Genomic DNA, 26,875 nt, shown 5'->3' on the forward strand with positions numbered 1-26,875 from the left:
TATCTAGGATGTTCAGGGAGTGCCATAAGGTATTATTCAATGTTCTAGGCTAATCTGAGCAAGAGTTAGAGTTCATCAAAGTTGTGAGAAAAAAATGCTATCTTGACATGTCAAGCATGTGACCCATTTCAAAAACTTTTTGAGAAGAGTGCTGCTTTGAAAAGGTGCATATTGCTTACTGCATACATTTATCTTTCTGGCAAAAAAAAAATTATGTTGATAGCTGAAATAGGACAGAAGCTATTTTACCTCCAAAATAGGAAGTCTGTCGGTATTGTTGTTTTGAGAAATCAAGGAAAAACATTCTGCAACATCTTTATTGAGAACATACCAATAAAATCTCAAGGAAATTCACCAGGGGCATAATCTGGATACATCCCATCTTTTTGCCGCATTTTGGCCAGCTTCCTTGCGCTCAAAGAGGCTTCTCGCTTCTTGCTGGAGTTCGCACTTCGAAGGTCCGGCGCTCCGGACGTTTTCCGGCGCTCACTGCGCGCTCGCTACTTTCTTCAGTCGTGAAGGAAACGGTGCCTGCACGATCTGTGCCAACACGCGTGGCGTGGGCGGACAAAGTGTTGACGCTAGACGTGCCAGTTTGCAGCTCGGAACTCGATCCGGTAGAATGTCCAGGCAGACCAGCAACCGGCAACTCCGCGAGTATGACAGGCCTAGCCGCCTTCCGTCGCGCATTCCACAGCCGCTTCACGCGTAGTAGCCTTGAGACGACAATCTTTTCCAGCCATTCGGGCAGCGAAATGAGCATCTTATCAAACGTCGCGAAGCAAGCGGCTGAACAAACGTAGACAGCGGCGCGATGAAACCAGAGATAAACAAACGTAGCGAGCCGCGTGAGCGGTCGAGCGCGCGCCGACGAGCACCGGACCAATAGGAGCGAGGCGTGCGGGGGGTGTGCGCGCTTTGGCCAATCGGCGGCACGGACGCATCCTCCAGAAATGATGCGATAGCGTCGGTTTCCCTTCACCGACGCCATTTTGAACTGGTGCAAAATGCGCACAAAGAAAACAGCTTCAAAACAAGCGCAAGATGGCGGCCATCGGCCACCGCGTTCGCAAATGGTGACTGCGCGAAGTTTGAACATTTTTGACCAAATTTTGCTGATTTCGCGTTCACCCTGGCCCCTTTAAGCGCGATTTTTTATTATTTTCCGATTAAATTTAGCTTCTAGATTTCGCGGAGGGATTCTTGAATGTATAAACGTAGCGAAAATGCACTTTTCCGAAAATCGACTTTTTTGTGATTTTTTGCCGTTTCAAGACCCGCGTCCCCCCTTAAGAGCTCCTTCGTCTGCATGACTCTCCAAGAATAAGTCCACTTCAGAAATCAGTTTAGTCACTTGAGTTCTCAATGCACTTCTTTTCAGTTTGAGCCGTTCCATCGTAGCATCAATGTTTAGAGTTCGCTTATCGCTATGGGGCTTGAGTCATGGTGTCAGTTTCGGTTGGGTGCGGCGTCCCTAGGCCTTGTTGTTGAAGGCGCGCCTCGTCGACCGTTTTTCTGCCCTAGGATCGTTGCTGGTTTTCCCCGAGCTTGTTGCGCTGTTGACGTCTGTTGACCTCGTTGCCTCAATGGTAAGTTCGATCGTTTCTCCCGGGTTTCGGCACCAAATATTGAGGAAATTATGGCAGGTCAAAAAAGAACCGACTGCTTCGTTTGAGGTGAACAAAACAACTAAACTTTATTTCGATAGTGATGCCCGTTGCCGAGCGAGTTCGGAGGAGCATAGGGTTGCCCGTTGACGAAAAGAATGAGGCTAAAGTTGGCAGTTTCTTCATGCACTTCATTTTGCACAAAAGGACCTAACAAACATTAAAGCAATGGCTGCTAGCTCGGCCCTTCGTTGCGTCCGCTTCTTGCCCTCCAAGTCCTACCTTCACATTATATTTTCAGAATAAGCCATGTGCCAACCAGCCCAAACGAACACAATCCTGGGGAAAAACGACTCACCGAAAGTCATGACTGCAGCGTCTCGATACCTCCAATCGGGATGTTTGATGTGCTCCCGTACAAAAGGCAGACTGTGGGAAATCATGTCATCTTCACAACAGCTGGCCATCAGCATGAGGCAGACACCGGCTGCTTTGCATGGGTTCCAGTCATCCTCATCATCATGCTCCTCCTACAACAGCAAACAAAAGGAACCACAGTGCAGTTCTTGTTACATGTCTGCATCTCTGAAACCAAAGCAGCAGCAATTTAGTCCATAAAGGAATGACATTATACAATTTACTGTACGCTAGTTTCCTTGGAACTGCCACACTTTCACATACACTAAGCAAGTCAAACAGCACCTGTAGCTCAGGTTCTTGCAAATGGCCTAGAAGAACTCAATTTGCAAGCAGACATTACAAGCCAGACACAAAGGCGGCACACAGTGCTTTTGCATGTCATCTTTGTATCCTGCATCTCCTGGCCACTTGCATATTCACTAATACGCCTAGTTATCCTATACAGTTGAACAACACACTTCAAGTGCCACAAAAATTCCTTGTTACAGTGAAACCTCATTAAAGCGTAGCTGCCCGGAGCTCGAAAAAAGTATGTACTAAACGGCAGTATCGCTTAGGCAAAATAGCATGAGTTCGCCCACTTACCTGTCAAAAACGGAACTCAGAAATAGTGCGATGAAAGGGCAAAACCATGCAGTATTTATTCACTTAATGTGATAAAAGTTATTTTTGCTTGAAGGCTAAACACCGCGAGAGCGATTTTGTGTGCAACGGCGACGAACGACGAAACGGGCCATCGCTTGAACAGATTGCTCGGTCTTGTCGCTCAATCGCTCGGTTCTGGAATTCTAGAATTCGTCGCTCATCGCTTGGTAGTGCTATGAGCAACTAGCCAAAAGCGCAAAGCCAGAACAGGATGCACATCACTCAAATACTACTGACTGTCACATGGAACGAGCAAACAATTGGATTTTTATACATGCAAGTATAAGAACCAACTGCAAGACCTTCAGAAATATTTTATGCTGCTTGTTACAGTAAAATATACATAATCAAGCACTCATCACGCTGGTTTCGACGCACATTTGCTGCCCTCATACGAGCAACACCAGGAAGATGTTGCTCAAAATTGTCGCTTGCATGGGGTTTGACTTGTAGACGACGAGCAAACACAACAGCCCTCTTCATCGTATTACTTGTCGCTGTCACGGCCCCAAACTTACCATAGCTGCGAGCCAGCTTTTCAGCCAGTGCCCTTTTCTCCGCAAACACTCGCATGGCAGATTCCTCGTTGGCATTGCATATTCTCGGTGCATGGGCACGGTAGCACTGCAGAAGTCGCGGGGCGCCTTTTTCACTGTGGGGTGCTGTTCTCGTCGCGACGATTTCATTCATGAGGCTAATGTAACACGCAGCTTCTGCCACTGTCGGGCCTGAATCGCCTGTGCTGTCTCTTATGAATCGTCGCCACCACTGTCGTTAGGCGACACTTCCGCAACAACAGAGGCAATGATGGCGAAAAGTTGAACCTCGTAGCCGACATCTCTTCGCGGTCGCAGCAGCGTTGCCGAGCAACTTCTTCGCATCCCAAATTCCACACACCGTAGTCAATGGTAGATCTGTGCCAGCACTGACTTCTTCGTACCACTTTCGATAGCTTGAACGATGTCCAATTTTCTTCTTTGCTGAGCACACGGCGTTTTAATCAGAGCTTTGGCATGACGCGAGTCCTAGGTTGCACGACGCCACAACGCTCTCTGGCACAGCGCCGAAATGATATTGATATGGCTTCACATGCGAATGCACTGGGCCCTTGGAGGCCGTTCTGATCTCTGAGGCTTGTTGTTGTGCCGGGTCGCCAAACAGGGACGACGCAATGCCATCATTGCGCAATGAAAAGTGGGAACCTACGTGTTAACCGATACATACACAATAAGCTGGTACGGTTTGTGCGGATACAAAATGCATTAAGTTCAATGGCCACTAAGTCAGGGATTTGACTTTACATTTAAAACGAAACTACTGTTTAAGCGGATCTGTAAAACTGGTAATGGTTATAACCGGGTTGCATGAAAAAATCAGAATAGGAGGAAAGCAGAGCTGTTGTGAGAAAACTATAATGGCAGAGAGGTTCCCGAGCACTCCGATCGCGTGTATCAAGTCATGGCCGTTGGCGTTGAAGAATGGCACTGATATAACAACTGCAAAGAGGGGTCACGGGTGGCAAGCGAAATGCGAGCTCCGCCAAGGCATCGCTTTTGTGGCCCCAAAAAGGGCCATTTAGAAAATGCTAGAAGGCTGCCGCGGCAGCCTGTCAGTTTGAAAAATGATGAATAAACACTGAGGCGAGATTGCCACAAGCACCTCGTCACACACTTCTCAGTAGCTTGCACGAGAAAACCCACGTCAGCCAGCCTTGCATGCTTTATGTGAAGCTTGCCGACATCCAAGGTGCTCCACCTAGTGCAGCGGAAGCTTCCTAGGGAAAATAAGGCACCGAAGGGACTGAATATCTGCCACGCCTCATGCGAGGACAATGCTGAGACAGCCTGCCTACCGCGTCATCGCTTCCATCGTCACTGTTCCTATCCGATGCAAGCACGTTCACGACAATTGCCTGATCGGTTTGAAGCACTTAGCTTCCAAATCTATAGCCATGCGCTTTCTTTTCAACGGCAACGTCGTGCATTGCCGATGATCAGCGGGCGGATCAGCCATCTTCCGTTCCAGCGGCGAGTCAAGCAAGTCTTGGAACGATTTTGATGCAACCTACAAAAATGAACGCGAGCGATGAAGCTGTTTGCAGAACTGCGCGGAATGAGGAGCCAGCGAGCAACCTGGGAGTAGTGCTGTTGGCGCGGTCCATTCGCGTTTCAGAGGGTGCCGCAGCGCACAGCTGTGGGTGCCTCCCATTCGTGTTCAGAAGGGTGGAAGGGCAATGGGAGAGAGGCACGCCGAGATGGCCGGAAAATGAGCACGCGGCGGCTGTCAGGGCCACCGTTCAGTGGCTCGATTTTCTCATTTTCTTTTTCTTTTCTTTTCAAGCATTTCGCATTTCACTACCTTTTGGCATGGGTGCCCAGCAGTCGGACTTCATCGTTATAACCGATAATGCGCCATCGGGGCATTGTAGTAAGCAGGTTATTTCACCACGGGAAGGATACAAAAGTTGACGGTGCAGCAGCTTCTCAGTCGAACCCGGCTATATATCGAACTCGCAAAAAAACGCCTATCAGTTCGATATAGAACATAATTCGATATAAGCCTGCTAAATAATTGGATGTCATAAAAGCACATACCATTTATAAAATCACTTTATTGATTAAACTAGCTTAGTTTCGCACGAAATAGTCCCGCATTTTCTTCTGCTTTGGTAATTTCGCTGCCTGCGACGCACGCATTTTTCCACATTAAGGAGTCGGAGCAGCTGAGGCCGCAACTTTCCGCATTCGCGCAGAAGCACCGGACTATTGCGAGCGCACCAATCATTTCGGAGGATGTGGGACCGTCGTTGCTTTCCTCATTGTGCCCACTTTCACTTGTGCTCGGTACGATGTTGGCAATGTAGTCTTCGTTTTCGGGCTCTCCCATGGTCGCGACACATCATTTGCGCTCACAAACTCATCCACCGTTGATTCGTCAACAGCTTCCGGAAATTTTGACAGTTCGCTCCAAACTTCGGCAACACTGGCAACGGCTTCGTCGCATTCATCAAAATTTACGGTCATCACCGAGCACGCGGAAGTCGGCACGGCTGAAGCAATTTCAGATTAACCACTCGTACGCGGCCGTCCGTACGGGTCGGGCGCCACGGGCACCGGGTCGCGAGTTTGGACGCTTTAGCCCTAATCTCCCCCTTATTCTTCAAGATCGTGCCGAGAGTGCTCCTCGGAATCTTGTACTCTGCGGGGACATCCGACTTCTCACCGCGTTCGACACGATTTATGATTGCGAGCTTCACGACGAAAGGCAAATTCTGCCGCTTCATCACGGCAACACTGTGGGAGAAGGCCTACAAGGCGCACACAAAAACAGCGAGACAACTCGCACTTTCGCCATCTTGCGCGACGAGGGCGCAAGAGCATCTGATTGGCTGTCTGAGCAAGCACTGTGGGCGGGCCAGGATCATTTTTTGCACGGGGGGTGCCGACGGCTCGTCTGAGGCAGCGCGGTCGGGCGCGGTCACGGTAGGGAGAGCGGTTGGATGGAGCCGCGCAGCCGGGTTTTCTCCACCACCGCGAGGGAAAGCCAACTTCCGGGGGCACTTTCCGCCGCTTGACATTCGATATATCGGGTGTCGCTGCTATTTTTGTTCGATGTAAGCGTAATTTTTGCGATATATACTCATTGTAACTATATCGTGTCCAGAAATTGTTCGATATATAGAATAATTCGATGTAAACGGGTTCGATATAGTCGGGTTCGACTGTATAACAGATGTATTGTTAAAACCGGTATCGCCGTAAGTGGGTTCGACTGTATAACAACCCAAAAGCAGAGCATGCTCCATTTCATGAAGCAATCTTGCTCGAGCGCTGATACTGATACCATCAATGTCCCAATTTTTCGGACTCCCTAGAGGCTCATGAAAACATTCAAAATATGGAATGTGTGCCTTTTATTGCTCCCAAAGGCTCAAATCGCCACAGGTACGTCTGAAGTAGCTGTGAAAGCCTGCCAGTACACTTAACAGGCATATCAGTGCTGGTACTTTGACAGGAGACTGCGATGATACAATCATATTACATACGATTTCCAGTTGCCAACATTTGCTATCGAGAATGCAAAAAAGTTACCAATAGTTGCATTTTTTTAAATAGTTTTTATTACGTTCCCAGAAAACATGATGGCACCACATTCTGAATATTGCCAAACTGCAATCAACTGATATGTTTACCAACCCCTAGATTCCATTAAAAAACAAGCAAAGCACTAGGTGCACAATCGAGAACAGTAGGCACTCGTCGCAGCAGCTTCCTTGCTATGCTCACCCGCTCATCTCATGGGAAAACTTCGGCTCACACTCAGTTTCCTATTCTGGTACCAACAAATCTCTTCCCAGGTTATCGTACGCCTCCTTCACAATTTCAGCTTGCACTCGGTTTCCCATTTCGGTAGCAACAACAAATCTCTTCCTAGGTTATTGTATGCTGCATTCACAGCTTTCGCCACCAACCCTATTGGGATAAGCATCTTCACTTATCTGTTTCACAGCCCGTCAGGCACACTGCAGCACGCTGCACGCTTTTAAAAGACAATAACCCAAATGCGACGCCATTCCCTGCCTGTGCACAAAATGGATGCCATGTTTCACTCCGGCAGCATTGTAGGTATGTGCCGGCGTCGCCTACTAGGTCCATTTCGTTACTATTTCCTGTTGCCATCTAAAAACACAATGCAACAGGCAAACAATAATGTGCGTCTCGGGTCACTACTAGCTCGACGTGCATCGGCATCTCATCTCATGCCACGATTCACACCGTGTGGGCACATCAGAGCTTCCCGCCAAGATGCCCTGCTCGAAGAAGGTCGTGATTCAGCGTATCGCCAATGATCAGTGTGTTCCCAAATAAGAATTCTTCAAACTCGTAGCGATGTCTTCAACATGCTGAACAACTGCTGGCAGAGAGATAATTATGGATAGTTGCTTCAGTACATGTAAACTGCAAAGACACTGAAAAACCAGTCCACGATGAGCACACTGCTTGAAAATTTCAGAGAAAAATAATGGAACCAGAGAAGGGTGTGTGAGGCTTACCTGTTTAGTAAGCGTCTGTACTAGAATGGGCACGAGGTACTGCAGGGCCCCTTTGGCATAGAAACGAGAAGTCCTGGCTGGAGGGCGGCCCTGTTCACTTGCCTGCAATCACGCAAAACACCAAAATATGAAAAAAAAAAAATCTTGAGAATAATGTTTGACACACAGCACATGTAACTCTGTCAGCCCCAATAAATTTCAACAAATACTATGCTCGTATATCTTTTCATTTATTTATTTATTTATTTATTCCAAATACCTGCAGCGCCCGAAGGCATTATTGCAGGAGGGGAAGGGGTGAGGATACATAACTAAGCAAACGGCAATTTAAAAAAGAAAAGTCAGAATGCGACATATGAAAATGTTCTTTTTTTCCTAGTTATTTTCTATAATATGTTCCTCTGGTACCTGTGCTATCCGTCTGATTTTGTTTCGCAATTATTCTCTTTTGAGTGCCTTTTATGTATTCTGAATTCTAGGTATTTCAATTTTCAAATTTCTTCTAATTCTTTGCTGATTTGGTTTTATCCGAACTTTGATTTTGCTACAGATAGTCGTGTCTGCGTATTTTGTTGTGTATTATGTCGCATTTGTTGCTTTTTTCTCACAAACATACCGTATTTATTCAAATCTAGGCCGATAGCTTTTTTTTCAAATAATCATATTCCAAACTCTAGGGTCGGCTTAGATTCGAGGATTTTAAATAACGCGACAGTTTTTCATTGAAACTGCTAAATATGGTGCATAGCTAGCGCCATCTAGAAAAGTCAGTATCGCAGCTGCTACTAGCCGTGCCAGTAGCCAACCATACACAAGCGAGGTCGCCATTTTGACCTGCGTCGTGTCGGCCGTATCGGTGTGCAGTGTGGAGTTATCACAATGGCACCAAGCAGGAGATGCCACTACAGTGCTGCTTTTAAGCAAAAAGTTGTGATAGCCGCAGAGGCATCGTCAAACCTTCAAGCCGGGTGGGACTTCGGCATCGACAAGAAAAACGTCCGCCATTGGAGGGGACAACGACAGCAGCTTTTTGCGTGTGCCGCAACGAGGATGGCACTTAGTGGACCAAAGAAAGGCCGTCACCAAAAAGTGGAGACAGTTTTGGCCGACTTTGTTTGGACACAGAGAGCAGCTGCCCTTCCAGTGACAACAGAAGTGCTCCAAGCGAAAGCTAGGGAACTTTCGAGGGAGCGAGGCCTAACGCCAAAGGATTTCAAAGCCAGCCAGGGCTGGCTTCAGAAATTATGAAGCGCTTCAGCTTCAGCCTCTGACGTCGCACTTCAATCACCCAGAAGCTGCCAAGCGATTTCGAAGAAAAGCTGATAGCTTTTCAGCACTACATGCTGCGAAAGAGAGAGGCGGCAGGCTACAACCTTGGGCAAATCGGCAACGCCGACCAGATGGCTGTGTATTTTGATATGCCAGTGGCACACACTGTGAATGAAAAGGGTGCCAAGGAGGCGAAGGCGCGCTCTGCGGGCTACGAGAAGCAGTGATGCAGAAACTGTTATGCTGTGCTGCACAGCTGATGGACATAAACTCCCTTCTTATATGATATTTAAAAGGAAGACACTGCCTGCCCGAGAAACTTTCCTAAGGAATGTCATTGTCCGGACAAATGAGAATGGGTGGATGATGGGTGCGATGGTGGAAGAGTGGGTTGAGACTGTATGGCGACAGCGTCCAGGAGCCCTTTTGACAAAGAACTCGCTCCTTGTCGTCGACTCTTACCATGGAAACTTGACCAACAACGTGAAGGGTGCGCTCGCCCAAGCGAACACAGACCTCGTTGTCATACCGGTCGGCATGACGGGCCAGTTGCAGCCACTTGATGTCTGCATCAACAAACCTTTCGCGGATCGTCTGCGGAAATATTACACGGACTGGTTGACTGACGAAGACCACATGCTAACGGAAACGGGCCGCATCAAACGTGCATCGCTATCGCAGTTGGCGGGCTGGGTAGCTGCAGCGTGGGACTACATGCCAGGTACTTTGATCGTGCGCACCTTTAAAAAAGTGCAGTATATCTAATGCGCTTGACGGTACCGAAGATAGTGCATTGTTTGGAAGTGTCAGTGACAAGGAACACAGTGACGACGACGTTGAATGAGCTCTGCATGTTCAGATTCAATAAATGCCGTTTGCATTTTGTGAATGCTGTCCTCGCTTTTTCTGTTTGGCCTACATTCGAGGTAATATATATATATATATATATATATATATTTTTTTTTTTTTTTGGCTTCGGACTTTAGGGGTATTTTGAATAAATAAATAAAACACATTCCTGACCATGCCCACGGAACTTATCAATGAGGATTACTTTATGAAAGATGGCTTCTCAATTTTTGTTTTGTTTTATATTGCTCAGAATCCATTTCTGAGCAAAAATGATTTATCATTGACAGTTTCTTAATTCACTGAATACTGGTGTATGCCATAACTAAAACAAAATTATTCATTTTGTATGCGCTGCAGAAGAAAATAATAAGGTATTAGCATATACTAAACAGGAGTAAAGGCAAAACAAAACCCACTTCGGAGGCTTCAATAGAGAGATCCACTTCCTCTTCACAGACATTTGACCAGAATTCAATGCCCTGCAACGCCACTTCGTCGATATCACTCTTCATTGCCTCCATAGTAATCTGCAAAATAAAAAATGAGGAAAACTATTTCAACAGTTCTCCACTCAACAATTCCTAACTGAAGACAGCTACATTTGTTTTTTCATGAAAGGTGCACATTTATTTTCTTTTTTGCTCGTTTATATGTTACAACCAAGAAATTTTAATCACAGGGTTCACCCCACAGTGGGCAGAAGCAGGGGTGGTAATGCCACCCATCCTTTTGAGGGGGGACTCGGACCACATGACAGCGGCAACAGGCCGCATCAAACGTGCATCGCTATCGCAGCTGGCGGGCTTGGGTAGCTGCAGCGTGGGACGACATCCCAGGTACTTTGATCGTGCGCACCTTAAAAAAGTGCAGTATATCTAACGCGCTTGACGGTACCGAAAATAGAGGTAGGGGAAAGGGTTCTTTCAAGGCCATGTGGGCTTTATTTCTCAGCTATTCATAGTCATAGACATACTCTAAATCGAACACTTCTCCCGTGGAGGGTGCTGGAGATACTTGGTTGAGGTTCTTTGAAGTCATAGCCTTACCAGTCTCCCTCCCAAATAAATATGTTTGATGAACTGGTTGAAATGTTGAATGAAATGGTTCATTTCGGATTATTTTTTTTCACGAGATCAGGCAGAAAACTGAACTTTGTAAGGTGCTATTGCACCACCTATGACAATACCAAGATGACACAACACCGCCATCTTGGTATTAATGTAAAGATGGGACATCAGAGCTTCAGATGGCTGCAGTGCTAACACGTATTTCACAGTTCAAAAATGAAAGCACAAGAAGCAAGTGAAACGAGGAAAACTAACATTGATTCATTACTGCTGTCATGTGTGCACAGAAATGCTCCTATTGACAGTTGCAGATTTTAATTGCTGGCAGGCATGCATTTTGACAGCAATGAGCAGTGCATTTTTTATACCAGTAACATTTGGCAATCATGGTGTACTGCATCGCTGGGTTGCGTTGTTGCAATGATCAGTGCAAAATGTAAATTTGTCGAATGTATCATGCAAAATGGCAGAATGCTCGTATCAAAAAACAAGAGGAGAGGGGACGAGGAAGAAGAAGCTCATTTGAGGATGTGAGGCGGAGACAACGGCAGCGATGCCTCTGCTGGCAGGGGAAGTGGTTCTTTCAAGGCCATGTGGGCTTTATTTCTCAGCTATTCGTAGTCATAGTCATACTCAAAATCGAGCACTTCTCCCGTGGAGGGTGCTGGAGATACTTGGTTTAGGTTCTTTGAAGTCAGCCTTACCAGTCTCTCTCCCAAATAAAAAATGTTTGATGCTTATTGCTAAAAGCCTGTGTTCGTCGAAATTAAGCTGCTACAGATAATCTTCATTGTTCCGGTCAAGTCTGACGGCAGCTGTGCTGTGTGGTAATCTGCAAACATTGTAGTCAGTGCGTGATCTGCCCACAGCACCTGTCTGTTTGCAAAGGCAAGGTCTCACAGGGGCCCCTCCATATAATGCGACAAATGTTCTGTTCAGTTGCTCCTTGTGCAGTACTTGGCTACTATTTGTCTCCAAATTTAATAGCTTGTTATTGGTAGAATACAGCTACCATTATACTATGTCCCTTTTACAAATAACTAATCAAGATAAGTTAAATGCAGGAATCACAGGATGAACTACGGTATAGGTGCGACGAATGTGCAGTTTCATCCCACAAATTCAATGGCATTACTCACAGCAAAAAGGGCAGGCCCCATGTAGTGCTCCATGTACTGGTAATACAATGACATTATCTTCACAAGGCACTGTAATGCTGCAACTCGCACCTGTGTGTTGCTTGACTGGGTAGCTTCACACACCACCTGCATTGCCGCACATGATAAAGGTCAAGCGAAATTCATGAGCACACATATATTCGCATCTCTTAATTCCTGCAAATAAATATTAAACACGAAGAAAACTCATTCATGCCCTTTTGCTTGCTTACATAAGTAAGTGCATGACAGCAAGCTGCTGCAAGAACCACAAGGTCATTTAAGACAACAGGCAACTTCATCGCCTGTCACCCCGTACATACAGACAAAATTGAAAGTACGCAAGTCAGAAATAGTGACTGGAGCATGGTCAGTTTTGAAAACCCTACATTTTCAGCATTACCTCCTTCGATACCAGTATATTAGGAATATTGGAAATACAAGGGCCGAAGCTATAAGAAACACTAAGGTTTTTGTGAAAAGTATAAAAGCTATGAAAAGCAGTATGCCTTTCATAGCTCCAATATACCCAACAGACCACAAAACATTTAAACCACTAAGGACACGTGTAACTACAATGAAGCCAGACATTTAAACCGCTAAGGACACGTGTAACTACAATGAAGCCAGTAGCATTTCAAGCCCCTTTCTTCCGTCATCTGTCAGTGATGCTGAATATCCAACACGGACCCATACCAACAGCCTTAGTATACCCTACTCCTTAGCATTTCTCATTCTGATAATGTCCCAATGGAATGCTGGTGGCATTTGCTGAAATGGCTGCACTCGGCTGCTCAATACTGCTGCTTGATATGAGAAAGTGAGTGCATGTACTTTTTATTCTGAAATGACCATAAACTCCATTTAACCCCACGCAAGCAGTTAGCCCATTACAGACTGCCGAACTGCAACACAGTCGATGAACCATCGTAAAGCAGCAAATCTAGTATACAGCAATCAAGCCTGACAACTTATGCATTATTTTGCTTCAGATGTAATTCCAGAGTAACGCAGTCAATTACTGTCCCTATTATTTTGTAGTTGCAGAGTAAACAAATTTCTCCAACTCTATTGTGCAGCACAGGAATATGAACTGGCTGCAATACATATATCTCATCACTAGGCATATATTGTTATTCTTTTGTGAGCTTCTTCAAACGGGGAGCAATTTACAAATAGTCAATTTATTACAGCAAAGCTGAAGTATAGCATAAATTAACGAATAACAATCCGCAGCCTATACTTCCTACAACTTTCTGTAGTGGCTGCCCGAGCCGAGTCCTAATTTTATTTCACATGAAACTACCCTATTTACTCGAATGTAACAAGACCACAATTGTAACGCGAGGGTCAACTTTCCAGTCAAGCGAAATGAAAATAAGTAAAACCACGAATGTAATGCGAGATGAAAGGAAGAAGAAATGGGACCTTTGTTCAAGAAATCACAATTAGGAAACAAGTTCTCTTGGGCAATCCTTTTCAGAGATAGGTTCACTTTCATGAAATTTCGCATGACATCACTGAAAGCATCCCCGACAAGTGTTTCTGGCGCTGTGCAAGCTCGCTATCAGTGCCAGGAGTGCTGTCAGCCATTTCATACTGTGAGGGAATTGGTGCCGGGACAAGCCAAGCTTCGCTAAAGCGGAACTATCTCCAAAAGTGATCACCCAAAAATCACATCATCTCCGAGCTTCTTCGAGATTAGGTACTTCTTAAAAGGTCGAAAAAGCATTTCAGTTGGGGACACTACGAGGTCACTACGAGGTTTACAGAGCCTTTCCGGCCGGCCTTGGATTTAAACAGGGCCTTCCATTGGTCTTGCCATCTGTGAATAATTGAATCGTTGACGTCGAGCTCACGACTCATGGCGAAGTTTTCCACCCTTCCGGCCGTCAAAATTGCTCGCCTCTCGAAGTGGGCGTCATACCGAATGTGCTACATTGCCATAATGTCACGAATAAATGGAGTCGAAGCGCAAAAGGCCACAGGGTGCTGCAGCACTGTGACCGTAACACCAGTCACAAGCACAGCGAAAATGACGTCGATTTCAACAAAAACCAAGTTTTGACTTCGATCGAGATGTTTACAGATTGGATCGGGACATACAGGTTGCCAACATAATGATAAAAATGGCAAGATTTAGAATATTTGCTTTAAAATTATTCATTTTGCCGTTATTTGTATGTAACACGAGGGTTGAGTTCAAGCAATGAAAATTATGAAAAAAACTCGCATTACAATCAAGTCAATATGAAAAGCAAAATTGTAATCCACCAGACTGTAGCACAAAGCTACAAAGGAAACCCTTTCCAGTTTCTCAGAAAAAGCTTTACAGCTCAAGAAAAATTCGTCCTGGTCTCAACTATGCTTTGTCCTAGTCTGGCAAGAGAAGACTAAGGAGCAAAGAATGCAGTGATGTGCTGCACAGGTATAAGCAGTTAAACCTCGATATAACCAACTTCAGTTAACAAAATTCTCAATATAACAAGGTATTTAACTTTTCATAACCTCTTGTCCATAGAACACCATGTATTTAAAACCTCAATATAACGAGTGTATTTGTATGCGATTTCAATATAACAAAATTTCGCTTTTGCCGCAAAGGAATGGGGACAAAACCGACCGACCGCCCCACCGCCGAAGTGGAGCCGCATCCCATTCCGTATAAAGTCCAGGTGCGATAAGATCCTATCGTGGCCCGCTACCCACTTAGTGCTTTAGGCGAGAGGCAAAGTGTGCAAGGGTGAGACATGAAAGATGGTGACTTCACGAGTGCCGCCTTCTCACGCGAGCAAAGGGAAAGAGGGGGACTGGAGGGAGTGCATGCACGAGGGGCGGGGTAAGCTGTCTGTCTGCCATCACGTAAGCTGTCTTTCTGCGTGTTTATTACTGAAAGTTGCGTAGTCTCAGAGTTTCGGTTACTTGTTGGAGGGAGAGGCAGAAGCATTCTCTCTTCGCTTCCAGTGCTTTTCATGGTAGCGTCGCCCCAGTGCCGGCAACCCTATCAGTCATGGGGACGGAGCGCACGCAAAAGCATGGCTGGCTTCGCTTAATTCGTACCGCTGATGTGAAGATATCGCCGACATGGCATGAAACCGTATCATTCGTCGCAGACTCCCAAACTGCTCAAAATTAATTGTTTTCTCATTCGAGTTTGCTTTTTTTCGATTGCTCGATAATTCAGAAAATTATGCGGCCTCTTTCTGTGTCAGCGACTGTACTTAATTGCATAAAAGGTCGAATTTCAAAACAATAAAATTTCGATATAACGAAGCAAATTGCCAACTTTACCTATGAGGTTTCAATGTATTTTCCTAAAAAACCACTAATACTTATACAAAAAGCATCTTACCTGCATAATGAAGTGCCTTTCAGAGTCCTTTTCAAAGTTTGCTCTCGTGAACTCGAGAGAATTGAGCAAAGCGGTTGTTGCGGCAAGCTTGACGTGCTCTGAAGGTTCGTCCTTGCGCATTCCATGAACAATTGCTGTCAAGATATCATTGCTCTGACCCAATAACACCTTCGGAAAAAAATACAGACAAAACATGAACAAACATTTGCTACAGCTAACCCTTCCTCGTAAAGGTTGCTAACAAAAAGCTTGGAACAGAATATTACAAAATGTAAATGGCTAACTTTTGTGGAGGCATCACCAACCTGTTTCTTACTACAGTAACAAAGAATACAGTAAATAGACAATGCCTTAATTTAAGAACACAAGAAACACTATCTTTAACAAACAAGCTCAAGAATCAATTTATTTTTCGATTATCAAATGCACCAGCAGTTCTGACATTACAATTAAGAAAGAAAAAAAGATATTTAAAGCCAGAATATTACACCCACGCAGGGGCAAAAAGTAAACAATGCAATGCTTACGTCAGGCTCAATGTCTTGGCAGATATAGCCAATTGCTTCCAATGTGGCCTCCCTGAGCATTTCCGTGGAAGCTGGGTTTGTTGCATTGTTTGTCAGCACTTGTATAAGATCTGGCCATTGCATTTGAGGCAGCTCAGCCACAGCAACATATGCCACACACTGTGCTGCTGAACTTGGGCGGATTGTCTCTGTGCCAAGTGCGCTCAGGATCTGCAAATGACCACAAAACACGAAGTTATAATCAGCTGCTCTCGTTCGTTACATGAATGCTAAAGAAAAAAGCTAAAATGCAAAACAAAGTCAAGCTAAAGTGATACACTGACAGCCCAGAAATGCCCCCACAATTTCACTCAGAATACAGCTTTCGTAAGTGAGAGAATGACAAACAATGACCAGATGGGTGTGTCGGTGCCGATTGAAGCGATTACACATAGCAAGCTCTTAATGACATCTTGGGTGTCATTTTTAAACTTCTTAATGTTGGTTTTTTTTTCTTTGGAATTATAAAACAAAGTTTATTTTTGGTTATGCAGAAGGTAATAAATGACACAGACAAAGGCAAATGCACTCTTTGTGACGTGTTCTCATTCCTGTGTGACAGCAAGACGTGCAGCGCACTCAAAGATACTATTCTATTCATCTCAGCATTGCCAGCATCCGATATGGTTGAAAGTGTCTCTTCCTCAAACGAAAAGATGTCATCTTCAGAGTCCAAATGTGGCTCATATTCGGAGGTGGAAAAGCCGTTGCTCCAATCAACAGTTGCAAGTCCTTAGCATGCAGCCAACTCAAAGCGATCGCGTGGCCACACTTAAAGGGTCCCTCACCAGGCCACACAGCAAGTTTTGTTGTATGCTGAAAGTTGTTACATGCCCTCTAAGGAGCATTCTATAGCAATGTTTCAAATTGGTTCATTAATAACCGAGATAAAAATAGTTCAGTGCCGCAAAACCATTATTTCAGTGGGCGAGTGTCACTGGCAATATAACTCTCTCCACTTGCCCCCGTCTAGCCTCTGCAAGCAATATTCCTTCCCTGTGTTCTCCTATACCGGGGCCGGAGGATCACATGATGCATATGTCACAAGCCCTGCCTCATTTTTAAAAAATTTTTCCCACTTTTTGCTGCCCAGCACACTCCCACTGATGGTCTGGCACGCAGCAAGCTGTTCTGTTTGTCTCGTTTCACGCAGCACACAATTTTGCATGCTGTGCACGAGAACACTTGACTAGAAGTACAAGTCACTGTTACATAAATACCAAGGCAGACACAAGCGAATCACAGAGCATGACATTGTGCTGTAACACAGTAGAAAACAATATGGTTTTGTTCTCTGCACGTGACTCCATCATTCAGCAAACGAGTTAAGGAGAAAATGCATGGCTAAGGAAGAGGGTGACTTGCAATCGTCCACAGCTATCTTAATATGAGACATTTCACTCAAATTATGGTGAATGTTTTACTGTAGTTGTACCCCACACATATATATAAAGCTTGTCCAAACCCTTTGAGGGACCATTTCAGCGAAATAGTCAACAAATATAGCAGAGATGGCTTTATGCATATAAATGTGGCATTCGAGATAAAAAATTACATGGTTAGTCTCATTAATATTTAATATAATGCCTTTCTAAAGTCGCTTCTACCATTTCAACTTAAGAAAGTAGTTTCATTAATTTTTAACAGAATGCCTTTCTGGAGTCACTTCTGCCATTTTGACTTACAAAAGGCATTTGCACAATTACCGCATTACAAGCAAGCAAAAAAAGAAAAAATAACAGAACAAGGGCATGCAAGGAAGGTTACACACTATGTGGATGTGTACAACTAAGCCGGAGTTACAGTGAAGACATCCAGATGTTTCTTTGCTTCTGACATGCAAAGCCTCTCCTGCAAAACTGTGCGTTGGGGTCATGTGGAAGATGTTTAAATTGAAAGTATGGGACCTGCTATTCCGATCGTGCAGGGTAGCAAAGAGGACTGCCATTAATGGCAGACTAGTAACCAGCGGTTGCTAACCTTCTTGTCTTTCCCCCTCTCTGTTTCCGACTCCACCCCATAGCCAGTGGCTGAGTTTGCATATTACAAGGTATATCTGGAGTAGCACCTTCAACAACTATTAACAATGACTGAATATTATCTGAAGCTATATTTTGATCTGACCTCCTTGAGCGAGCTCCGCACCACAGTAGTACGAGGAATAAATAACTGCATATCCGTGACTATGGCCACTCGGTTAACCTCCATAACGATGATGATCACACACTTTAGGTCGTGGTTTGAGTTTTACAAAGAGCCAACACTTATGTTCCTTGGCGCACGCTTGGTGCCACAGAAACATGTGCCATCCCACTTTAAAAGGCATTTTGGTACTAGCCCTACGAGATGGGAACACCTCATTATAATTGTCTCTGGTATTCAACCGCTCTTAATAAATATATCAGTGCATTCCATTGTAAGACAGAAGGAAATGCTACTTGCCCAGTTCTATTCAACATTTAGAAAAAACTCATTGGCGTTACCATTGGCAATGACGCGGATGGTTGAAAAGTTTTGTTTTCGCTCGGCTCTGTGCCACCTGCACTTTTGCGTTTCAATAGTTTTGTTATCGCATAGTGCTGCACTCGTTTTGCTGGCTCACAGAACTCGCACAAACTCCAAGTAGCAGAGAATGAGGTCCCTCGTGAAGAGCGTCAAAGATCTTGTTTACGATTTGGCATGCACTTTCCCTTCCTCTGTTGCACTATCGGCTCCATCTCAACAAGCATTTTTATATTTTGCATATCTAAAGTTTCCGGATGCCAAATGCCATGCATACAGAAGAATGCAAAAAGGGTGTGATAGCCAATGCAACGTCACGAGACCCCACATGGGGGCAGGCGATTTGAATCACACTAGTGATATGCAGACCCTTCAGACACGATTTTCTCTTAAGCTATCTTTTCTTGGAACGAAACAAATGCTGCGAGGCTTCTGGAATGGTATTTTAACAGTCCATATTGACTTAATGGTTGCCTTTGTGTACCTTTAAAGAAGAAGCTGGAATTTCTTTCACCTGCCCTCTGTGCTGAAAAGTTTTTCCTGTTCAAGCAATGGTTGATTCATATCCTTTCTTTTTTTCATTATTATTCTTTAAAATTCTGTGTCCACCTCATGGCATAAATTAAGGTGGCTTTGCATTCCTCCAACCTATCGGCAACAGACACTTGTATAAAAAAAAGTAGCCTGCCCATGCAAAGGTCAGATATGTATGCACATTGTTTGATACCCCGATATGCCACTCACGTTATTCTTGATGTACATGCGCGCCTCCTGGGGAAAGGAAAGCCACCGCTGCTGGTACTGCGTCCTCAAGTCATTGTCTTTGGATGTGAGACTGTTCTTGATCTGGAGGCCTGCGGCCATGCGGGCCACAGGGCTGTTGTTCGCCCCTTGGAGAACCTCCGAAAGGGAGCGAAGGAACTCCGCCTGCAAATGGGAATGTGGCACATGTCTCGCACACTGCACTATGCTGCCAATCACAAGAATTGCTTGCACACAAATGTCGCATGACAAACACAAACAAGCACACACAACAATCCTGACCTAGTTTAGCTCCTGTAGACAGAGGGCACTTAATTAAAGACAACAGGAAGGTATGTCAATAGGAGGCTAAAGGTATTTCTTTATAAGTTATGTGAAGGGGAACAATGAAAAAAGAAAGAAAGAAAAACATGTCCCCCCACACAGCTGAGGCTCATTAATGCACAGCATAGGCATATTAAGTGCTAAAGAATTAATTTCTCAACTACTAAGTATCTAGCCACAAGAACAAAAATTTCCAGGAGCGCTCTCAACCAGGCCCAGCACCAGTTTTCTGCTGTACTAAGAAGCTAAAACGACAGCAGCTTTCAATTTTTTTTGTTTCATACTAGACGTCACAGTAAAAGAAAATAGGGAATGCTTGAGAAGACTGTACTGCCACTGTGGCTGCTTGTACTGTATGCAGCCTGTGTGATAGCCAAAGTAGATAGCATCAAGCAAAGGACAACATAGACATTACACAAATCTTATTAACAATCTGACATAACAGACAATTGATTGGCCTCCTCCGCTAGCACGGAGAGCACTTGAACGAGTGTTTTGGGGCAAGCCATGTGCTACTGGTCAGACACGAACAAATCTAGACAAACGTGTAACTTGTGCTTAACAGTGATGGGAACCATAAGCATATCTTTACTGCAGTTTAACTGGTATAATGACAGGTTGGATTATTTCAAGGTTTTCACCCACACCCACTACTATGCTCAACTGTCACTGCAAATCACGTTTTTTTGTACTGGCACCCGGACTGAAAAAAAAAAAAAAAAAGGAAGGCAGGAGGGGAGATCTCTCCTACAGCATGGCTATAAAGGAATTGTGTATTTGCAGAACTCATCATTTCACCTGCCCTGTGAAGCTTCATTTTAACCTGACTGTTGTTAATACACTTATCTGTTTCTTTTCAATAACAAATATGTGCTGCTCTCTATCAAAGAAGTGTTTTGCTTCTCAAAAGTTAGTGTGAATGGTAGCTGCCTTTTATGTAACAGCGGGGATGTGCAATCTTTCTTTATGTTCACAAAGGATTATGGGAGTTACCTTGCCCTGAAGGACTAGTGCAGTATAGTTTACTTTGCGACAGAACATGAATTTTCAATGAGAAGAACACTATCCATATGCCACACTGACCAGCACATTAGCGCCTCTGTTTGTACCGAGGCTTTTTCAAATGACACCCACATATTGAGGCTTAAGGTAAAATGTCAGTAGAAAAGGTTTGTTTGTTTGTTTGTTTGTGTGTGTGTGTGTGCACGTGTGCGTGTGAAGCAAGGCATTACAACCTTGTTTCTCATCACAATGTCAACTGATCAAGAAAAGCAGTGTTACTGGCACTCTGTATTTTCAGCAAGTTTACCAGGATGCACACTGTTCCACCTAAGGCTCGACTGTCTATGCACATCACAAGCAGTGCCTTCAAGACAATTTAAAATAGGCTGAGAAAGGATGTTTCCGATTCTCTATTACACCTATGAGTGCCATGTAGTAAAATTTAGCAACAATTTATCTTTCAGCAAAATTCAGCTAATTTGCCCATTACAGTTAGTGCTGTGCTAAAGAATTAAAACGCAGTAATCACAGCTTGGATTAGAGATCGCAGGGAAAGGCCTTCATCCTGCAGTGGACATAAAATAGGCTGATGATGTTGATTAACCACAGCTTGACCCTTAGGCAAATAGCAATTAATTTAGGTGCACATACTTTCTGCTGAACGCTGGTGAACAAAGGTATGTTCAGCTAATCTAGTGAACGCTATTCTGATGTGCAACACAAGAGTCTGGTGAAAGGTCAGTAATGATAGCATAACTCATCACTTATGCATATTTAGTTATTGTGCCTACATCTCAATTTGTATACTTTACAGAGAGCAGTAAAGCCTAAACATCATACAAGCAATTTTGTGCGTGACGGCTCTGTGCGACAAAATGGGTCTTCGCAAGAAAAGATCGCTCATTCTTGTCGCTCAAGTGCTTGGTTCTGGAAATCTAGAATTCATCACTCGTCGTCCGAAAGTGCTATAAGCAACTAGTCAATAGCATGAAGCCAGAATTGGATATAACATCAGTCAAGTACTACTAATTCTCACAGAATGAGCAAATGACTAAATTTTATACATGCAAGGATAAGAACCTACTTCAAAAGACCTTCAGGAATATTTTACGCTGCTCCTTACAGTAAAACACAAATTTAAATTAATAAAGCATGTGCAATGCCAGTTTCAGTGCTTATTTGCTGCCCTCAAACCAGCAACACCTGGGAGACGTCGCTCAATGTCATCAATCATATGGGGTACAACTTGTACGCAAGGAGCAAACACTATAGCCATCTGCACTGCGTTGCTTGTCACTGTAGCGCACAAGATCACATGCATGGGGTTAAAACAGTTTGCTAGTTCATATTATGCACCCTTATTTGCACCACACAGCTACATCACATCAATTTTAAAAGTTACTGTTCCAATATGTGGGCATCGACTGATATAAAAACCTATCTATGCAACCCAGATACACAACTACAGGGATCTATTCGAACTTGCAGACATTCATACTTACAAGTTGGAATAGGCGTCACAGGAGATAATAAAATCATTTTCATTTTACAGTTGATGCTCCCCCCCCAATCAGTTTGCATACATGTAAACTCTTTTCTAACCTTCCTCCAATTTTACGACATTGGACTGCAGTTTAGGCAGCCACAAATTTCAGCAACTACATTAAAGCAGAATTTTAACTAAGGTCAAATGCCTTTATAACAACACAGCTGGGGCCTCTGAAATAATTCACTACAAAGGTCCCCTCATTCATGAGGTTGCACACTACAAAGTTCACAATAGACCCAAGAAAGATTTTTTTTGTTGTTGTTGTTATACAGGTCATTTCATTGTAGAGGCACTGCAGAAGCTGTGCACAGTGAAATGTGCATGCAGCTAATGATAGTCCGGTAAGTGCAAAGTTTTGTTTTTTCTCAGTCAATTGTAGAGCATACGCCACGCACTCATTTCATGTGCGTGTGATTTGACAATTTTGTCTAGGGGAAAAGAAAAGAGGCTTGAATAGGAGAGAGAGAAAAGAAAATGTGCTTTCGTATGTTGCTCCAGCCTTAAAACATGACAAAAGTTTTTCTAGTCCATAGCATATGCACAAGGAGAACAGTTAGTTTACAACTTTACGTGCAGTCTATCACATACTTATAATTTTCTGGTCATGACAGAATTTCTACCCGTGCTACTAATTTAAATATCAGAGCTCCAGTGCTTCTAGTAAATAGCTGCAAATTAATTGATTGCGCTAGTGTGGTCTGGAATGCTGATATTCACAATATCTCAACCTTAAAATCCAAATTATAGAAATTCTGGACAATTAAGAAGAATGTTAGATCAGTTTAGAGTGATAAAAGTGTTCTTTCACAACTCTATTTCTGTTAATTTCAAGGTAATAGGTTGATTATTAGAAGAGAAAATTAATGCCAAAGACCCATTCATGAAATTTCACACCACAACCCCAGCACATCAGGGTGACATCACGGATTTCAAATTACTTTCTCGTAATTGAATCGTCGTGGCTCACTAGACGTTCCTGAAACTTGCCAAGTTCAGCCTTTGGCTCCTATAGAATGCAATATAGTCAATCTTTATCAATAAAAAAAATTTGCTCAACCCTAGCAAACGCTGTCAAACTCCATGACATCATGTTTAACGCATCTTTTCTCTTTAGTGTCCCTTTAAGAAATGCAATCTCTCGAGTGACAGCCACTGCAAAAGATTATTATTAATAAAAAAAGCGCATTAAAAAAGTAGTTCCTCATTTTATGTGACAACAAAAATGAGGAAACCCTGTCCCTACTGTCGACGACCTGAGCTCGTCCACACAGTTTATACCGCTCCCACCGAAGACTAGCTGGAACAAGTGCTTGTGACTGTCCCAGTCAAGCTACCCTGATGAATTTTTAGTTCTTTTTGGCTTCAACAGATGATGCTGTAAAAAAATTTAAAAACGTATTCAAAGCTTGCATTTTGACCGAGTAACATTTCGATGCTGGCAACTGGGATTTAAAAATGGCATCCTGCTTCTGTGAGTGCGCGTGCTGGCAATGGCTCTGCTCCGGAAAAAATAAAAGTGTTCAGAAGATATGTCAGACTCTGACAGTGAAGAAGAAGTTCGAGTTTCCTCCCAGAGTGGCAGCGTCCACACTGAGCAGCATACCTTCTCTGAACCGTCGGATTCGGACGAAAACAGTGTTTCAATGTGTCAGCAGCAGACAAGGTTTGTTTTCACGGCCGCGCTTGGCATAAAGGTACCTGTGACTAAGGATGGGAACTGTGCACCATATTTCGAATTATTTCTAACGAATGAACAAACAGATTTCATTCTCCGTGAAACCAACCACTACACGTACCTGATGTGAGGAATGTGGAGTAGCTCTCTGCACTACTTCGTGCTTTCAAGTGTGCCACACCAAGTCTATAATTTAGGGTTTTGACATCCCCAGCCACAAGAGTGAGCCCCCTCTTCACACTATTGTTTTTTAATTTCCAAAGAGACGTTGTTTTTTTTTGCAACGAGGACTACAGAAAGTCTGAGACTATCCGCTGTGCAGTGCAGTGAAGCCTATCCTCTCTCCATACTTTCAAAAAAATATTTTGCATGTATCTTACAAATAAAGTGCTTTTAAGGATATGTTTTGGTTGTTTCAAAATGTGTAGAATTATTTAGGCAAATAAAAATATTGGTATTTTTGTATTACTTTTGGCAAAAAAGTTGGTAGGGGAAGGGTTAGTACAGAACAACAGCACAATAAACCAAAGCAGAATAAAGGAGTCTTACTGCACTACACTTGATCATCGCACAGATGTGTGTCAACAAAAAGCCACAAACTCCAGCGTTAGACTCTCTGACACAACAAGCAGATCATCATCATCATCACTATCAGCATCATCAGCCTATTTATGTCCAGTGCAGGACGAAAGCCTCTCCCTGCAATCTCCAATTACCCCTGTCCTGCGCCAACCAATTCCAACTTGTGCCTGCAAACTTCCAAATTTCATCACCCCACCTAGTTTTCTGCCATCTTCAACTGCGATTCCCTTCTCTTGACACCCATTCTTTAACTCTAATGGCCCCCCGGCTATTGAGCCTATGCATTACATGGCCTGCCCAGCTCCATTTTTTCCCTTAATGTCAATTAGAATATCGGCTATCCCTGTTTGCTCTCTGATCCACACAGCTCTCTTCCTGCCTCTTAATGTTACATATATTTTTTATTCCATCGCTCCTTGTGCGGGCGGTCCTTAACTTGTTCTCAAGCTTCTTAGTCAAAACTCCAAGTTTCTGCCACACATGTTAGCACCGCTAGAATGCAGTGATTGTACATCTTTCTTTTCAATTATAATGGTAAGCTCCCAGTCAGAATCTGGCAATGCCTGCCATATGTACTCCAACCCACTTTTATTCTGTAAATTTCCTTCTCATGATCTGGCTGCCCTGTGAGTAATTGACCTAGATAGACATACCCTTTCACAGACTCTAGACGCTGATTCGAGAACCTGAACACTTGTTCCCTTGTCAAGATATTGAATATTATCTTTGTCTCCTGCATATTAATCTAAAACCCCACTCTCCCACTTTCTCTGTAAAGGTCCTCAATCATTTGATGTAATTCGTCCCCAGTATTGCTGAACAGGGCAAATCTACAAATCGATGATGCTGTCTATTGTAAAACAGATATTGTAAAGCAGATATCGTAAAGTGCTGTGTCCGCGTCATACCTCTGTCTCTCGTTCCTTTTTGTGCGCTAAAAACCTAAAAGTCGTAAAACAAATTATTTTGTGTGTCACTTATGTGAGAATAGTCTGTAGCCTTTACTATCTAAAGGTATCAGGTATTTGAGGTACCAGAAATAAAATGTGCCAACAGTAATAAACAAAAAGGCTACATGCCAAGTGATGGTTCCTTTCCAATGGAAAGTGCAGCTTCTTTGGTTAGTCAACCACCCCTACACTCTCTCTCTCTGTCTCTCTCTTTACAGCTGTGTTTGTATAGCTCACATGGATCGGTAGGCGACAATATTCAACATGAAAATGAGTCCACACTATCCTCACGTAATACACCTAACTCTGGACTATAGCAACAAATAGATGTTGAAGAAAGTGACCCACCAATCATGAATATTACATTACCAGCTATGTACTGCGAGTTTTAGCAGATAGAATTGTGTTGGCCTCTCAGCAGTCTCGCGTCAATAATAGCGCAAAAATGGGCACACTCGCTCACTATTGACATACTCGCACTTTAAATCTGACACGGGAAAAAAAAAATCGTATCAATACGGAGGGAGTCGGCAATAACAGCTTGTGTTCAACATACAACGAAAGGCAATGGCTAGTTTAGCCAGCACAATAAAACCGAAACTAAGCTTTCTGAATCAGCATGTAGCAGCAAATCAAAATACTTACACAAGCCTTTCTATTCTGCACAAATCGCCAGAATCGCGCGATACGGAGGCATGTCATATTGAAGAAGCGCGACTCCCGAGACCCTCTAGTAACTTTTTTTTCTTCTTTCGTACAACACAAGCACCAAATAACGCCTTTTAGCCCCCTCTACGGATTCCTCGTCCGACTTCCCCGAACACTGAGCTACAATGACATCCGAGTAAGACAAGCTAATATCCCCTATCGTCCGTGATCAGCTGATGTGCAGTCTGGTGGCATCTCGACAATGGAATCACGAGTGTTATTTAATATTCTCAGCAGGAAGTGACTAAAAGTTCACACTCTGCGTGTCGGCAATTTTCGAAAGCCCAGTGTCCGCAGCGTGACGTCTCCGCAACAGCGCCATGCATGACAGACAAAGCGGCGAGATAGCCGCAAAAGACGGGCCGAATGAGTCACACATGTCCTCACTCACCAGATTGGTCTGGGCGGCCTGTTCCAGGTACCTCTGCGCCGCCTCCAATTCATTTTTGTCTGTAAGAGCAGGTCAGAGGGAACCGAATGAGCCGCCCCGTCAGAGACGGGACTGTCGTGTGCCCGCGCGCCAAATGCAACCGAGAACGTCCGATCGGCCACGACCGGGAGCAGATATGAAAGCACGTTTATTCGCATTCGTGGTTTCCCGAGTCAAGTCAGCAAGCTGTCGGGAACAAGTCTGCGATGGCTTTAAAAAGCGAATCGCGTGTCGATGGCTGCATTTGAAATATCGCGCAGGACAGCGGTGACGCAGTGGGTTCGATGACTGAGGAATGTTCGGGTGGCACCGGCGCCGGGCGCGCGCGCGGTTACGATAACAATTTTTGTCCTCGGCAGCCCCTTCTCGAACGACGCCCCGAAACCCCGCGTGGCTTGGCCAC

At 44.1% G+C, this 26,875-nt stretch overlaps 1 protein-coding gene across 1 annotated transcript in view; it reads right to left on the minus strand.

Annotated features, from left to right (window-relative positions):
- Fs(2)Ket (Importin subunit beta Fs(2)Ket) overlaps positions 1-26,875 on the minus strand; it is an 82,965-nt gene that overhangs the window by 55,530 nt on the left and 560 nt on the right. Inside the window, exons 2-9 of the mRNA XM_075681017.1 lie at positions 26,434-26,492; positions 19,235-19,417; positions 15,950-16,159; positions 15,423-15,590; positions 12,053-12,178; positions 10,263-10,373; positions 7,726-7,827; positions 1,966-2,137 (exon numbers count right to left, since the gene is read on the minus strand). Of these exons, the coding sequence (XP_075537132.1) occupies positions 1,966-2,137; positions 7,726-7,827; positions 10,263-10,373; positions 12,053-12,178; positions 15,423-15,590; positions 15,950-16,159; positions 19,235-19,417; positions 26,434-26,492 (1,131 nt within the window). The remainder of the gene's footprint in view (positions 1-1,965; positions 2,138-7,725; positions 7,828-10,262; positions 10,374-12,052; positions 12,179-15,422; positions 15,591-15,949; positions 16,160-19,234; positions 19,418-26,433; positions 26,493-26,875) is intronic.

Source organism: Dermacentor variabilis, chromosome 2 (genome assembly GCF_050947875.1).
Source record: "Dermacentor variabilis isolate Ectoservices chromosome 2, ASM5094787v1, whole genome shotgun sequence".
NCBI lineage: Eukaryota > Metazoa > Arthropoda > Arachnida > Ixodida > Ixodidae > Dermacentor > Dermacentor variabilis.